The sequence below is a fragment of the Botryllus schlosseri genome, chromosome 11 (genome assembly GCF_051294905.1).
Source record: "Botryllus schlosseri isolate E-star chromosome 11, Bs_hap1, whole genome shotgun sequence".
Lineage (NCBI taxonomy): Eukaryota > Metazoa > Chordata > Ascidiacea > Stolidobranchia > Styelidae > Botryllus > Botryllus schlosseri.
Genome location: NC_137246.1, coordinates 20,068,783 through 20,085,417, shown reverse-complemented (window position 1 = coordinate 20,085,417; position 16,635 = coordinate 20,068,783). Strand labels below are relative to the sequence as shown.

Here is a 16,635-nt window from a genome sequence, read left to right as displayed (position 1 = left end):
TTGTTGAAAAGATGTAATGAACAAAGTAGCACTATGCAGAGAATAGTGTAATACTGTACATTACATACTAGGCTCCTCTTTCTCTACGATGGAATTGTATTCAAGAAGCGTTCTCTGATTTGGACTAAGGCGACTCAAAGTGCAAGCAGAAAATAGCAAATTTGAAAAGTATTCGATGATTTTCCTTTGAATGGTAACATTGTCTTTCTAACGGGAGCTGGAATAGCGATGCGACGTTGACAATCTATATCAGGAAGAATCGATTTACAAGACATGTATTCTATGATTGTTGGGAAGAACGTAACAGCAAGCCGTTTCGACATTTTCTTTCGGACATCTGCTATTTCAGTCATCGGTTGCTGACAGATATGATATAACCATAGTCGTTTATACGCAGCTGTGGAGTGGACGACTACGATATAACAATGAAAAAGTTTGGAGTCGTTCGAAATAGTCATTTGCAATGTTTCGCGGGATTCATTAAACCGGTAGTCGTTGCGGTAGGTGAATCTATCTGCAACCAACAGTAGGTAAACTATAGATAACTAACCTAAGGAGGTTGGTTAAACCCGCTCAGGCGGTAACTTCCGAAATACATTGCATTCACATTTCACAAACACCGATCAGCTGATCATCATGAGTGACGTAGTTATGAGTTACGATCGTGGTTTTGTTTGAGAACTTGCAGTTTACTGTAGTTTAACCATGGTTCTACTACAGTTGAAGGACTGTGGTTCTATTAATGATCGCATACGGAAGGATGCATCACGAATACAATGCATACCGCGTTCGTTTTTAAGCCTCGACTTTTACAGGCCAATCACGATACTGATGTAACGGGAAAACCTTACAATTGCTGTGGAGAGAATTGTCGAATAGGCATGAAAATGAATATGATGCCTCACAGGGGTGGTCAGGGTAGTTGAGATCTAGAAAGGGCCCGCACTACAATTGCTTGCTTTGATGAAAATATTAATTTCTGTGTAACATACGTAGGTTATATACTATACGTTATAACACACACTGTCATGACATGACCATAATAATAATCTATTGATCAACTAACTTACTGCTCAAGCATTCAATCCATTCATAAAGAATGAAAAACAGCAGACTGTTGCAGGTCAGTATAATATTATTAGGTTTTTATATACCATACATTGTGAGGATACGTGCAAATCTTACTTATGCATTATGATTAAATCCTGTGTATGATTTTGCAACGAGCTACAGCCGTGCCTTGGTGCGCCCACACTTTGCGCATGCCAAACATTCTTCATCTCTTTATAGCTATCACGTGGAAGCATAATATTGAATTTATATGGAATATGTGTCCTTGTCCACATTTGTAACCCCTTTGATTGGAAAAGTTGCAAATTTAACTAGGTATATATTGACTGAGAAAAATTTTCTTCACGGCCAGACTGTCATTGCTAGTTTTCTATGCTGCATTAGGACCATTGCTAACCCCCTTTCATTGACTGGAAATCCCAGACCCTAGGTCGTCATTGTTACACAGATTAGAGTAATTTTGGTAATGTTAGTGTAGACCTAATATTAGAGTTAGGTAATTGATTACATGGAGAATCGTTCTGTCGTGCGCCATGACATTCTATTTTGGATGCTGAATAACTTTCAGGATATAGCCATTGTATGATCTAATGATTGTAGATTCTGTCTTGCACAGAATTACTTTTCCATATCAACACAGCCACTACATTTTATTTTCTGCCACTAGTGGTACAAGTATTTTACTCCAACAAATAGAACAGGCATATTAGCATGTTAGATGCATACGGTATCTTCTAGTTTGTTGATCTGAATCTGTGTTAATCTAAGCCTAGACTCTGATTTGATCCTGTATGGGCAATGGACTCTTTCCGCATTGTTGTATCTTATTGATTAATTGTATGTTGCGTTTCAGCATATATAATTGTTGTCACAATATATTGCCAGTACGCAAGTAATATTACCAGCATTATCATCATGGACATATAATACAGTTTCAATCATTAAGGCGTCATTAAAAATAGCTCTTATCATGAAAACTCAACTCTAAATTCATTTCAGGATGACGAGAGCAGTGAGGGCTCGAGCTTGATGAGAGCCAATACAGATGGTGATAGTGATTCTCTTAGCCAAATGCCTGTCAAGGACAGGTGAGAGACTTGATTGAGTGCATCCAAGACATAACTGCTATGAGCTAAACATTGTCAATCTTGAGACCTGTAACAAACAATCGGAATATGGGAATGATCTTTATCGTTGTTTGTTAATTATGTACTTCAGATTGTCATGTATGCATTATTCATGGGACTGAATCTGGCATATACATTTTGATGCTGATGTCGTACCTGAAATAGACGTTACATTCCATTCACTGTCAGACTTTGAGATATGCGTATCAATTAGCATCTGTCAAGATTTGTCCAGGAAGTACTGCATACACTACAAAAAATAATTAGACAAATTTGGTCTTATGGTCTTGAAGTGACTTTTTAGAAAAAAAATGTCTTAAAGACTGATCGGTCTTAACAATGATTTTTCGTCTCAAAATTAAGACTGAAAATGCTGAAAAATAAGACCATTGTCGCCCACGAGTGCTGTGTGGGTATTCATGTCATTATTAGGTTCTGCATGAAGGGAAGCATAACATATATACCAGAATTCGTAGTTCATTTTATAGCCTACCCATTATATATCATTATCATTCTATATAACACTCACCAATTTGTATACAATCCTCCAAACAATATATAGTGTAGTTTGAGTATATAATAGTATTTGTGGTGAGTGCGACGTGCCAACACCATTGTGTCAGTGAAAAGTGACAAGGTACGGTACTTTGAATTTTTGTTCTGGTGCAAATGCATCCTGTATTTGACTTATTTGAAGTGTGACATGTGATCAACGAGAAATGGACAAACATGGCACCACCAAATACGTTTTGGCTCTCCGATCTCAAGTCACCGCTACATTGTATTTGCAATGACCTTTGATGGATCAAAATTTGTCAAATAGACCTAACTACGTCTTGTGCTCAGGGCTCATGACAATTTCCATTCTGATTTATAAGACTACGGACCATGATGTTTCTTGATTAGCAAAGTTCGTCTTAAAAACAAGACCAGAAAAACTGATGCGTCATAAACTGTCTCAATATGCTAGACATCATAAACTGTCTCAATAAGCTAGTTATGTCTTAAAACTCCGGGCCCATGTCAACTTTCCGGTCTCATTTTTAAGACCACAAATCATGTCGTTTCTTGATTAGCGAAATTTGTCTTAAAAACAAGACCAAAAATACTAAAACATCAAAAATTATCTCAATAAGCTAGTTATGTCTTACAGCTCCTGGCCCATGTCAACTTTCCGGTCTCATTTTTTAAACCACAAATCATGTCGTTTCTTGATTAGCGAAATTTGTCTTAAAAACAAGACCAAAAATACTGACACAGCAAAAACTGTCGTAATAAGCACAATATGTCTTATACGATGCGTTTTATTGGTCTTGATGCGTTTTATTGGTCTTATTTTTAAGACCAAATAATTGTGACAATTATATTTGGTCTTAAAAAGCTGAATCGGTCTCAATTTTAAGACCAAAAATACTGACACAGCAAAAATTGTCTTAAGAAGCACAATATGTCTTATAAGATGCGTTTTATTGGTCTTGATGCGTTTTATTGGTCTTATTTTTAAGACCAAATAATTGTGACAATTATATATGGTCTTAAAAAGCTGAATCGGTCTCAATTTTAACCCTTTGTGATCGGCCGGCCTACCGACCAAAATTTTACTGCATCCATAAAAATACCGATAAAATGCGATCCATAGGGCTTAAATCGACGCCCAATATATTGCCGTAAACCTGAAGTAGCCGCCTAGCGGACTGAGATACTCGCACGGCTCAGACGCGAGAGGGAATGGCGTTATGCGAGGAAATGTTGTCAATTTTTTGAAAATGGAAGAGAATTTTGTTCTTCAATTTATCCTGATGTCATTCATATGACTTCTATTGGTGTATGACCACCTGATTGTTCTCCGCATGAATCTCCACGTTCTAACGAGCCATTACACGCTACCATAACGCTTCATAGCCCAGCGCTACGATATTGGAAAGACAGAGAGGATAAGCATGACTCACGCGGCCGCCGCTGATAAGTAATCATTACGTAATCGCGTATTCTCGCTGAAGGCAACGCGCGTGTCCAGTTCTACGTAACATAATACATAATAGTGCCTAAGTTATATATCTCCCTGCTATTCAAGTGTTATCAGCTTCAGTTGGTTATTGTGTGTAACTGCAATAAGGCAAAATCCAAGTGAACATATATTGGCTTATCCTTGTTCGACACTGCCCATATGCGCTTGAGAATTCATTTTACACGATACAGTATTGCTTCATTTCACATCCATTTGAACTGTCTTCTATAGCGCGAATGTTTTACGTATGATCAACACTATTCATAGAAGTGAACAGTAACTTTCTGTGCCATCTAAAACAGACATAGGCTGCCTCTATGTGATGTTGTTATTACAAGCTCGGCTACCGAAATAGCCTAACTCGCACGCTTATTTGTTCAGTGTTAGGGCTGGTGTCGGTTGTTTTATACAAAACTAGGCTCCACGATAGGGATATTGATGGATATGCCAGGATAATGGCTAACTATATATATCATTTGCAATTGCCTGAAGCAATTATACATCTGTCTGAAACCGCAACCACCCAGGTGCTCTTACGCAGCCATGATTTTCACGTGGCAAGTTATTGCTTTCTTTCACGTCAATTTGATACATCCTCTACGTGCTAATCTTCGATATAAGGGCTTTCATACAATGGCATAATCTACAGCAAGTCATGGAAGATAACTGTAACTGGTTATATGACGTCTAGAACGGAAGTTACAATGGTTTACATTTCAGGCGTTCATTCAAGCGAACATCGTTACAAATTCAATTTTGCTGGAAACGTTTTTGCGTGTTCACTGTTCAATCTTTATTTCAAATAGGATATACATTGATATAATAGATTATACATGGTCCGATGTATGCAAATTCATAAGAGCTATCCTTATAAAACGATTGTAACAGTTTATGACCAATACAGGTCTAGCTATCTTGGATTAAATAACGATTCCTCTGTGTTAAACAGTGGCGGTCCAGTATACTGGACAGCCGGTCGCAAAGGGTTAAGACCTCAATTCATCAGTGAGACCAAAATTGCTGAAAATGAGACCAAATCATCCTCATTTCTTAAATTTGAGACCAAATTTGTCTAATTTTTTTTTGTAGTGTAAGGCATGACCTATTCATTTCCTTTTGACAGGTATCATTTGGTGTTCTGGATCGTTTACTTGCTGGGTTTAGGAGCGTTGCTGCCATGGAATTTTTTCATCACGGCTCAGGACGTAAGATTGTTTCCATATCGCATTTTTATTGTATTTTAATGTTCTAAATTTCACAGTATTGGATGTACAAACTTCGTAATTGCAATTCGTCAATGCCTGCTACCGCTATGCCTGCTACCCTTCACAATGTCACTGTGTTTGCAAGTAGTACAGCTTCGGAAACTACCACTCAAAGTAGTGTGAGCTCCACTCGTTTGCAATCATTGTTCATGAATTCGTTGGCCGTGTGCTCGATGCTGCCGGCGTTAATTTTTCAGTTCTTGAATACAGTTGTGCAAAAAAGGTAGTTAAACATCTCTGTTATTAGATTAGTAGATTAGTTACCTGTTGATTTGGTATGATTTTTTACAGAATTTCTCAAAATGTCCGCATCGTCTCGTCCCTGGCGATGGTTATTGTGTTTTTTATATTTACCGAAGTCTTAGTGAAAGTAGGTGCTCACCGAGTATCCGTGCTAACGTCTCGCTAACTCTCAATTATCTCAACGCCAGGTTGATACCTGCGATTGGCAAAACGCTTTCTTTTTCGTCACCTTAGTATCGGTCGTACTCATCAATTCTTTCTCGGCGATTTTCCAATCGAGTGCCTTTGCTCTTGCCGCCGCATTACCTCAGAATTACACGGGTGGATTTATGGCTGGCCAGGTGAGGATTTTTCTTGGCGATATCTCTCACTTGAAGTAGTCATGATCGGACTGTGTTTTTCTAAGGGGATGGGCGGATTGTTCTCAGCCGTGGCGATGATCATCGCTCTCGCATGTAAGGAGATAATTTTCATTTGTTTCTTTTTCAATAAATTCTATCGAAAAGCAATATTTTTCAGGTAGCAGCGGTCCTATGGAGAGTGCCTTTCTGTTCTTCCTAACTGCTATAGTTGTGCTGTTTTGTACCATATTTAGCTATCTACTCTTAATCAGATTGGTAAGTAATATTTTGTGTGGATGTTCTACAGATCATTATTTTCATATTCAAATTGTTGATATCGCAAGCCATCTGAAATCTTCTTACTGGTTTTTATTTGTTCTATGGCAGATTTTTAAATTCGATGTATGAGTGGTCTGTGAAATAAGTATTCTTACTGAAGACGTGGGTGCAGTAATAAGAAAAAGGTATGCCAATTAAGCTGGCATGTCTAATTTTCCCCTCCTTGCTTTGTTGTGCGTAATAGAATCATGTACATTGCTGGTTCAGTCGCTCAGGTCACAAATATTTACAAGTTACGTCACTAATGCTTACAAATGCAATATATTTGTGAAACATTCAGGTCAGGTGTGTGTATTGATTTACCCGAAAAAGCTAATAAACTTTTTGTGTTGTGAAATCAATAGCAGTGACTTGAATAGGAATAATTTACGTCTGGATTTTGTTTTAGGATTTCTACAAATACTATATAAACACCACAAGAGTTTTTGAGACCACGATATCAGGTAGGAAACTGTGAATCCAAATGGTTCAAGTTATTGTTTATCGGCCTTATTTGTTGTGCCACTAAAGAAAGCTAACGCTATGTTTCCGTGAAATGCTCTCGTAATTTTCCCTTTCTTTTGGGTGTCGGATGTATTTCCAATAGTTTTCCCAGAAGCCAAGTGAATATGTAGACTGTTGTTCCTACTCGAATACTTTTTGAAAGCTTTCATTTTCGTCTTCAGTTGCAGGCCCACTCGCTCGTAGAATTTTATACTGTTTGAACTTGTAGATCCTTTGCCTAACTATATCGTTTCTGTCCCCAAAGCAGTCAACATCCGATGTGACCCAGTAACGAATAATAATGCCAGACTTGTATTTCTAAAAAATCGTAGATTTCACTCCGGAGGAATCTGATGACCAGCGCGAAAGATTGCTCCCACCTGAATCGATAAACAAAGGCGGAAATTATGTGAAGATCATCGGGCCTACTGGCGAGCAAGTTCACACAGATCTACGGGACGGTCGAACGGTGAGAGGATATCTATTTCTGAAGAGTGGTCAACGTCTGGGCTGGGCACAACAGTTTGAGTGCTGATTCTAATGATCTAGACTGGAGTAGTAAAAAGTCAACTTTTCTGATCAAGATATTATGCGCCCAGTTATTTTATCGTCGTTAATTACTGTCTCCATAATATCCTACCAGCGCTAAAGCCTTGAAATCTCGATTGGCTGTATCGTAGCACAGCTGGATTAGTGATCAACCCACTGCCCACAGTATTATTGCATAGTTATGTTAACAAATACGGAAACAGTTATGTTGCTACATGTAGCTGGCATTATTTTATTTGCGATCATATTAAAGGTACACTTTTAATTGCAATTGGCTCTTACTATTTTTGATATTGTTGTACTCAAATTCTTAACTTGGGATGGAATTGATTTTGCAAAGCCCTGGTCAACATCAACAGGTCTGAAATGTGTAAAGCCGGCGGATGTTTAGTTATGGTGAACATAGCAGTGTTGGCCATTTGTAATAATGCAGAAGCATTGCCATCCGATCGGTGATCTCTTCATGCCAGGATAACACAATAACACACAAGTTTAATTTTTCCAGAGCTCTGGTACTCCATTTATTCCTATTGCTAAAAAGATGGCGGTACACATGTTCTGTGTCATGTATGTGTTCTTTGTCACACTCGCCTGTTTTCCTGAAGTTACCGGAAAAATCAAAGCGCAAAGCTCGGGAACCGAATGGACCGGTAAGTCTCGATTATCAGAGGACTGCGACGTTTCTTCGATTGCATTATTGTCTCTGCAGATGTATACTTCACACCCGTCACAAATTACCTCCTCTTCAATCTTGGAGATTGGATTGGGAGAACTACAGCTTCATATATTCACGTGGTTAGTACATAATGTCATTTTGTTTTAGAAACCGCCACCGTAGCTTGTGCTTGGTCACATGATTGCTGACTCGGCATCACAAGGATCAATATCAGCAATTGGTGGTTGTCGGTTACTTGAATATTATCTGTCGATTTGACTCTTTAAATATCTTGAAGCAGATCGTCGTACATTGTACAAGTTATAATAGCCACAATAACTTGAGAGGCATGACAACAACTTGAAACACGCTTAGGTTTGGTGTGAGTCCAACTGTTATATGGGATGAATGTTTTAAGATGTTTTTAATCCGAACAATAAACCTCGGCCTATTCATTGTTTGCTGTCTATCTTGTTGAGTGAAATCCTCATTTTTATGAAGGTACATGCCCCATGGAGGGTATTCCATGTGTACGCCCAGAAAAGTGAACTTACAATTTGTCAAAATTGTGCATAAATATGATTGTAATGTGGAGTGATACCAGTACATTGTTCGATGTGCTAATAACTGATACGATACGTTCACAGCTGGTCTGCACTTTAAGTGCTCAGCTGTGGATGCCCGACTACGTTGAGATATAGGTGGTCTCGAGGTAAAATCCATAGAAAAGTAGAAGATACAGTCTTCTGATCGGTGCCCAATTCTGTTTATTTTGTGAAATTTGTTGCGGTTTACTGCGTTTTCAACCTTGAAATCTCTTTCAGCCGTCATCCTCTCATAGCAAAACGCTACTGTTCTGTGTTCTGCTGCGCACGGTTTTTCCGTTTCTCTTTGCTGTATGCAACTATCAGCCACGGTACAACCTTCCGATATGGCTCCATGAAGATTGGATGTACATTGTTATTATGATTCTCTTTGCCGTTTCGAATGGACATCTCAGTACCTTGTCTATGCAGTATGGGCCCAAGTAAGTTTCATCTTACTTATTGAAATTGAGCATTTCCTGTTTTGCAACAAAGCTTCAGATCCATGTTTTGAAATTGTTAATATGAGAAGACGTGGGAAAATTGTGATTTGTAATCGTAATCTATAAAATTTGACATTTAGTGATCGTAATTGATTATTTTACATTTCCAATCTGATTCTTTGTAAAAAGACCATTACCAAGCTCATTAATTTGACAAGGACTATGACATATACGGTACTGAATGAACATCGCAAAGAATTGTGCATTGAATCAAGTTATTGACATTAGAATAGTTGGATTTGTAAACTTCACACTGCTCATTATCACATCGAAAGTATTAGCAATACTCGTCATTGGGTCGCAACTAACTAGAAATTTGATTTGTATTATGATTGTGAAAACTACCTTTATGTCATGTGTTAACAGATGCCACTAGCTCGTATAAAGAGGGTGGCAATCGCTACTCTGGTTTGATTCAGATATTTTTTGATCATGTTTGCCGGCATTATTGCAATTACTGAAATTGATATCTGCTTGCTAAGTAAACGCAGCTTCAACATTGCTGGAATGTGACGGGTACCGTCCAGTATGGTTTTGATTAAAGATTTGAAATAATAATAGTAATACATGGCAATTTCCATATCAAATCATTAGAACTCGGCGGTTGCTGATGTAAATCGCATATATAATCAAACTATTCTTTGGTGTTAATCGTAATGGCTGCTCACAATATCAGTTTGATGCGGATTGTACATAGTACGCAGGCTATGCGTACTAAATTATGGGAAACACTATTTGTTCGGGCAAAATTTCACGCTCATTTTGCTTATTCTCCTGTGGTCCTACCAGGAAGTGAACTGGACATCCAATCATAATTTCGAGATCCTTCATTTTTAATCTGCTGTCAGCAATTCGCTCCTATGCCATACTAGTAAGGGTTGAGGCTAGAATGGAAACTGTTTGGGGCGAGAATCCTTCAGCGATAATGCACAGAATTCTGGTTTGCATTTTTTCCTGAGTCGTTCGAAGCATCTATACTTGAATGTAAATAATTTCTGCTTCTCATGTTCAGACAAGTGGAACCCGAGAACTTTGGTACTGCCGGCTCCATGTTGGCCGTTATGATGGGTGTTGGATTACTAGCCGGGGCCGGTTCTTCTTTTCTTCTCACCTCCTGGATCTGATAGCCTACGGTGGATTGAAGATCTTGGGGTCGTCCAAACGGTACTACTGTGGAATATATGCCTGATGGAAGTTAGCGGATACAAAACTGTCGATTGGTGTTGAAAGTTTGTGCTGAGACTAGCTGCTACCTCTATCCGAAGAATTTAGTGTTTTTCCATAATATGGCGAACACTCAATGTTATCAAAGTTATCAGTAATCTCTATGCATAATGTCATCTTACGTGTGAAGATATTAAAAATTTCCAATCTTCAGTAACAATCCTGTGTGGCCCCCATTTTATTCTGACTATTCTTGCTTGAGCTAGCTCATCGTGTCGGTGGAAAGTCGCAGGGTAATGCGCTTTCTGAAGGTTTTATTATTTTGCCCGTACAGTATTGAATTTTTGTACATATCATCTGTTCCTGTGAAGTAGCATAGCTCAGGTTAAAATATTTATTCAGTGAACTGCTCACTTTTCTTGTAAGTGATATTTTACATCATGAATATACGCTTTCAAAAATTGTAACGCACTCTCAAGTCTGATGAGTTGAAATAACCATTATAACAAGAGTTTAGTTGTATTGATCGACAAACGTTATGCTTTTATTGTATTTCCAAAGTGAGAATAAAATTCTTGAAGGCTGTCATAGTCATAACCAGTGCTGCTCAGTAAAGGTGTTGATATTAGGTAATGAGAAGGTGACAGTTATATAATTAATGAAAAACACTAATAAGAATTTGCCGTCATAATTCGAAACAATAATAAACACGATACATTTTAAACACTCTATGAACCCTTATCCAAGTTTTTCTATCAAGGTGTTAGAATGTATTTGGGATACAACAAAGCTTTTATTGTCTTGGTCGCTACCTTCCGAACAGTGTGCAGCTTGGTGCAGCCTTGTTGAGAGAAGCTTGCTGTTCTGAAATACGCCCAACCTTGACCGAGTGTCTTTATTTGCGTTTTTGTCATAAGACCGTCTTAAATTGAGCTCCTTGAACTCGTCGATCCGCTCGGTACAAACTAAAGACTCCAGTAAACAAATATTTAGTGCTCTAAACGTTATTTGAATTTCAGCTTTTGGCCTTTTTTTACATGCTTGGTCCTGTTCATCCCTAATGGGTGATGATGACTCATAGTAATCACAAGCACTGATTGACTTCTTTTACGAATTTGGGATTTGGACATGTATCGCGTAATAATTTCAAGCACAGACCGCGTAATGTGACAATGGCAACATAGAAGATCTGAACTAAACTATATGGAAACGGTGGCTTCTCGCGACTTCAATTGTTCAATTCTTTGCTACATTGCCTTAGTTTTTATTCTGGATTACGCATGCGAGGTGTGGCATATTAATGAGCAGGTTTCCAAGTAAACAAATTTCCCGTTCAGCAGTGGCGGCTCGTCCTATAGGGCAACTGGGGCATTGCCCCACCTAAAATTCTCTTCAATAACAATTCTTTACCATTTATAGACGCACACCAATCTATATATACCGAAACCACAGCGAAAATCGTATTCTTCTTGTCCTTTCGCTTGTAAATGCCCATATATAGCGAAGTCTCTACGAAAATCGAATTCTCTTCTGTGTTTTTGCTTTGCGAATGCCTAGCCGGGGCATGCCCCGGTAGCGCTCATAACAAGCTTTCACTGTCTATTCTCTCAAAGCCGCGCACAATAAAGAAACGGTAATTTACTCTCTCCTATTCATAAAATGACCGAGCAACCGGGGCAAATTAGCTCTGTGCCCTTAAGGTGTGATGTAACAATCGTATCTATAGCTGAACTCGGTTACCGTCATATGCGTTTAGTCGACCTTTGGTGGTATAGGTCGATTTTGATGGTGTTTCACACCATGATAATTCTTGAAACTTGGTATGTCATGTCGTGATGGTGGTATTTAACACTGCCCCAAGTTTCAGGGTTTTTACTTAAAGTTTAGCGTAGTAATTCCGTTTCCGAAGTTGAGTGTGTGCTGATCCTTCATGTATCGCAAACAGATTTTACTCAAAAGCTGGTATTGGTATCCAATCCATTGATTTTGACGATGTTCAATACTGAGATCGGTTATGACATTTGGCACGGTAAGTCTTAACGTTAGTATCGAACGCTGTACCAAGTGTAAAGTTTGTTACTGAACTGTGTTAGTGGTAATTTCGTTTCCTAATTCGAGTGAGAGCTGACTCTCATTTATCGCTAACAGATTATACGCAAAGCCGGTATTGGTATCTATTGATTTTAACGATGCTCCTTACCCAGATCCGTCATACGCTTTTGAACAGTATGTCTTGATTTTTATATCGAACGCTATGCCAAGTCTCAAGGTTGACACTCAATGATTAGGGCAGTAATTTCGTTATCAAGGTCGAGCATGGTAGAGAATGAGATGCGCTCCGATCTGACACTTTAGCCTTCAACGCATTGCGGATATCACGCAAAAGCCGTTGTATCTACGGTAACGTTAACTGAGATGATGATATCATTCTCAGATTCCATTCAAATATTTACTTTGATATTATATCCTCCAATGTCAATTTCACCGTGAAATTGTGGCCGTCAAGCCATTTGCTTACAACCCCCTCAAGCGCGATAGCTATTTAGTTTTCGATGGCGGCTAACAGCTGATCACTTGATCAGCCTATTCCTCAGTAAATTTTACGCAAAATTCGGTGTTGGTCTGTTCGCATTAATTTTGACAGTGTGCCATACCGAAAAGGGCCATGAGGACACTTCTCGATGATGTCATGTAACAGTGTACTAAGTTTAAGGCTTTCATCCACGTATTTATTCGGTAATATATATATTCCAAAGGCGATTTCGCAGCAGACCTATAGACAGTAATAAAGCCGTATGTGTCGTGTTACAGTCTCCAGTTTCAAGGCCAAAATCTTCTATGCTGTACCGAGACCGAATTTCCGAGGCTGCTATTCTTAGTTCTTCAGAATGATGTTTTGGATTCAATATGACAGGCCCAATCTATGAGATAACAATTGCGTATCTGTCCGAACTCGTTGACCTTTCCAATTAGGCTTACGCTATCTCTCGAGTTATAGTCATTTCCATTTCTGCAGATAATTAGTCAGGCCTAGTGCGAACATGAACCGTGTTGAATCTTTTTTCCGTACGCCGTTTACGCAGTTCCCATACTTCAAGTCACAGCTCACCGGCGGACCTCTCGAGTCTCGTGGCACATACGTTAAAATCACTGTTGCCGGGAAATTCATGTTACCGTACCATCATTAAGTTACTTGTTTACGTTGGAAAACGCGATTGTGACATCATCTTGATAAAAAGTCGCTTGCAGCCCTTGCCCCACCACCCGATATTGTCACGAGCCGCCACTGCCGTTCAGTTTATTGAGCCTGTGATTTTAGTTCGCGCAGCACCATTCAAAGGTATGTTTCGAATTCCAAGAAACTTTTCGCGGGCCGCTCAGTATAGCTCCGCGGGCCCAGGTCTGGTCATAATGGTTGCTAAATTAACCCAACGCAAGCTTCCGAATGATGCTTGATGCGGTCTTCAAGTCGATGACAAAAGGGCAATATGCTGCTAGCTAGTAAGGAAACAAAACCAGTGATTAACTTCGAATTTTCAGCCGGCTCTGTTACAAAAAGTGATTGAACGAAACCAGTAATTCTAGTGGGTCCGTTGCATTCGTAAAACTCTGTGGTACGGATCTATAGAACAGGTGCGTGCCAGCTGAATCCGACGACTGAACAAAACTAATTTTGTGCTTTTCAAGGCGCTCGACAATAAAGCTGCAATGATCACGAGATACGCGCGACAGCATGAGTTCCTCATGCAAAGACTGTGGGCGATTCTAATTGCATAACAAAACAGATGCCTGTAAAAAAAAGGATATATTTCTCTAATTCAAAGTCTGCGTCGCTCATGTGTCTTCGACCGCCATTAATGATACGTAATCCTTGTACAAAACGACACCTCGGTCGGGGTCGACAGCAGCGGTTAAAAATTCGTCCAATTCCTCCTGAGTAAACGGCTCGCCTTCCTCGCTCACGTATTTGGAAATCTCCTCTTGCGTCAAGCTGCCTTTCTTGTCCTGGTCCAGCACTTCGAACGCACGTAGAAGCTGGTCCTCTGGTGCGGGCTTGTACCTAAATATGTCGCCGATAAACTTTCTACGGCTAAAATCTGTCGCGATGCATATTTTTGCGCCAAGGCTGGCTTTGCAACAAATCAAGAATTGCTCCCAACATAGTAGGGAATTTTGAAACTCGGTATAGAAACGACTGATTTGTATGCTACCTGGTCATATCAGAATTTGATTGGAAATATCCAATCAAAAGGGATTTGTTGCAGGAATTGAAAGCAAATCCAATATTTCACTTAAACGCAACAATTTACATTCTATTATTGAAGATATACCAACAGATCAACGGTAACACTGCAAAAGATGGTGGTACCATCAATTGTTGGTTATTTGAATCATAGACATTTCATAGCATTGCAATCTGTGATGCTTTGAACTGAAAATAAACGAATTTCGTCAAATAAAATATACCATGTATTCCTAGATGACAGACATATTTCTCAAATGTATTTCAAGTCTATTTTGATCAGTCGATTCCTAATACAATTTCAGCAGATTCTAGTCCTTTATAAATGTACACCAGTTGAAATCAAACTTTATCAAGATATCAGATTTGCAATATCAGTGCATTTTTCAAAAATGAAAATACTCTATGGGTCGTCAAGGCTCCTTGAAAAATTGAATTGGTTCAAATTGGTTTGTTATGTGTTACATTCTATTGGCAATTCTACCTTCGTTCCATCAGTATGTTGGTCATCATTGGTAAAAACTTCTCAAATCTGATATATCCGGTCGGCTCCTCCTCTTCAATCTCAGCAAGCATATCGTGTAATTCGCCTGTTGATATCAGTTAAGAAGCTTTGTATGGCGAGATAATAGCACAGACTTTTAGTTTTAACTGCCCTTACATGAGTAGGTACTGCTGCATGGGCTTAGTTATAGAATTGGTTGAATGGCAGATGCACATATTGATGATGCATGATCTAAAGTTCATCTCCCTGTCCGTTCACCTGCCCCAAGCTACGGTAGCCTACGTCACGCAGTCATTGGCTGTTTTGTGGTTCATATACCTTGCTTTTCACAAGGAAGTGAAATAATTAAATGACAGTTCTTTGTAGCAAAGTGACAGCTGGTATATTTACCTTCGGACGGACAACATCCCAGCGATCTGACAATGGTTCCGATTTCTCTGACGTCAACAGTTTTGTTGGATTCATGATCAAATATGTCAAATGCATCAGTAATCTTTTTCTCTGTTTCAGCCAGCATAGACTCTGCAATAGCGTCGGATCGGAATGAGTTATTTCAGTAAATGCGGGAATTTCATGGTTTAAAATATTTTTAGAATCGAATGTACATGAGAAATCATAATTTACTCTCGCTTGTTGATTTATCAGTTGAACATGACCAATGATAGTTATGCCACAGAGAGAGAGAGAGAAAATGTTATTCGTCATCGCAAAATAACAAAACAGGTAACAAAATAGCATAACATCAGAAACACACGGACCCATACAAAAATAAATGATTACAGTGTCAATTTCAAAGACTAAAGAGAGATGTGTACGATGTACAGTTCATAGAATAAGGCCAATATGCTTTATGAATGCAAAAAGAAGCTCCAGCGAAGTGGTCTGTTGATCATCGAGTCTACTGCAGCTGATAGAAGTAGATTGGCTATAAATTGCATACAACGTACTGCAACAGTGAATTGTAAGACTGACAGGATAAATGTAAGAGCACCTGCAGACTAGGCACGTGCAAGCGATAAGTAGCATTGAGTATTGCAAATAAATCGAGGAATTGATACGTACCAGCAGAATCCTTTTCACCCGGGTCTGCCATTATTAGTTTTCCTTTACTTCATTCGAAACGTAGTGCGGAACAGGTGTGCACTGTGCAGACGATGTTGCGGTCGTTCGTAGATGATCGCGCGTACCATGTTTCCATGGTTGCTGAATATTATAAGATGGCGCTAGTAAGCCGTTTTGGTGACTAAAGGATTTGCAAATGATATGATGGGTTGCATTACAGATCGTCAATAATACAATACATAGTTCAATACGTAATTAGTTGAACCATGATTCTCCTAATCATATTATACTCGCAATGCCGCTTTTCTTCACAAATCTAACGAACGGTACGATGAAGTTGACACGGAACCGCAGTCAAGCATAGAGTATGGTCAATGGTCATAACGTTAACGTATGGTAGTCAGCTATTTTCAAATATAGCTTCGACCACGTCGATCATAATTCGGAGACTCCTATAAAGTTCCCAATCGACTAATTAACAGGTCCAATAGGG

General features: G+C 39.0%; 2 protein-coding genes across 2 annotated transcripts; one reads left to right on the top strand and one right to left on the bottom strand.

Moving 5' to 3' along the window:
• Positions 1-988: 988 nt before the first annotated feature.
• Positions 989-10,803, top strand: LOC145449777 (equilibrative nucleoside transporter 1-like). The gene is made up of 14 exons (XM_080328203.1): positions 989-1,123; positions 2,071-2,159; positions 5,330-5,411; positions 5,468-5,694; positions 5,763-5,841; positions 5,903-6,055; positions 6,121-6,169; positions 6,234-6,331; positions 6,783-6,837; positions 7,210-7,346; positions 7,932-8,076; positions 8,136-8,221; positions 8,906-9,108; positions 10,181-10,803. The coding sequence occupies exons 1-14, from the start codon at positions 1,100-1,102 to the stop codon at positions 10,290-10,292; spliced, it is 1,539 nt and encodes a 512-aa protein (XP_080184329.1). The 5' UTR covers positions 989-1,099; the 3' UTR covers positions 10,293-10,803.
• A 3,241-nt stretch (positions 10,804-14,044) lies between these two features.
• LOC145449790 (dynein regulatory complex protein 8-like) lies at positions 14,045-16,294 on the bottom strand. Its single transcript, XM_080328222.1, has 4 exons — positions 16,143-16,294; positions 15,471-15,602; positions 15,060-15,165; positions 14,045-14,392 (listed from the first exon to the last, which is right to left on the bottom strand). Exons 1-4 carry the CDS (start codon positions 16,171-16,173, stop codon positions 14,167-14,169), a joined length of 495 nt encoding a protein of 164 aa, XP_080184348.1. The 5' UTR covers positions 16,174-16,294; the 3' UTR covers positions 14,045-14,166.
• Positions 16,295-16,635: the final 341 nt, after the last annotated feature.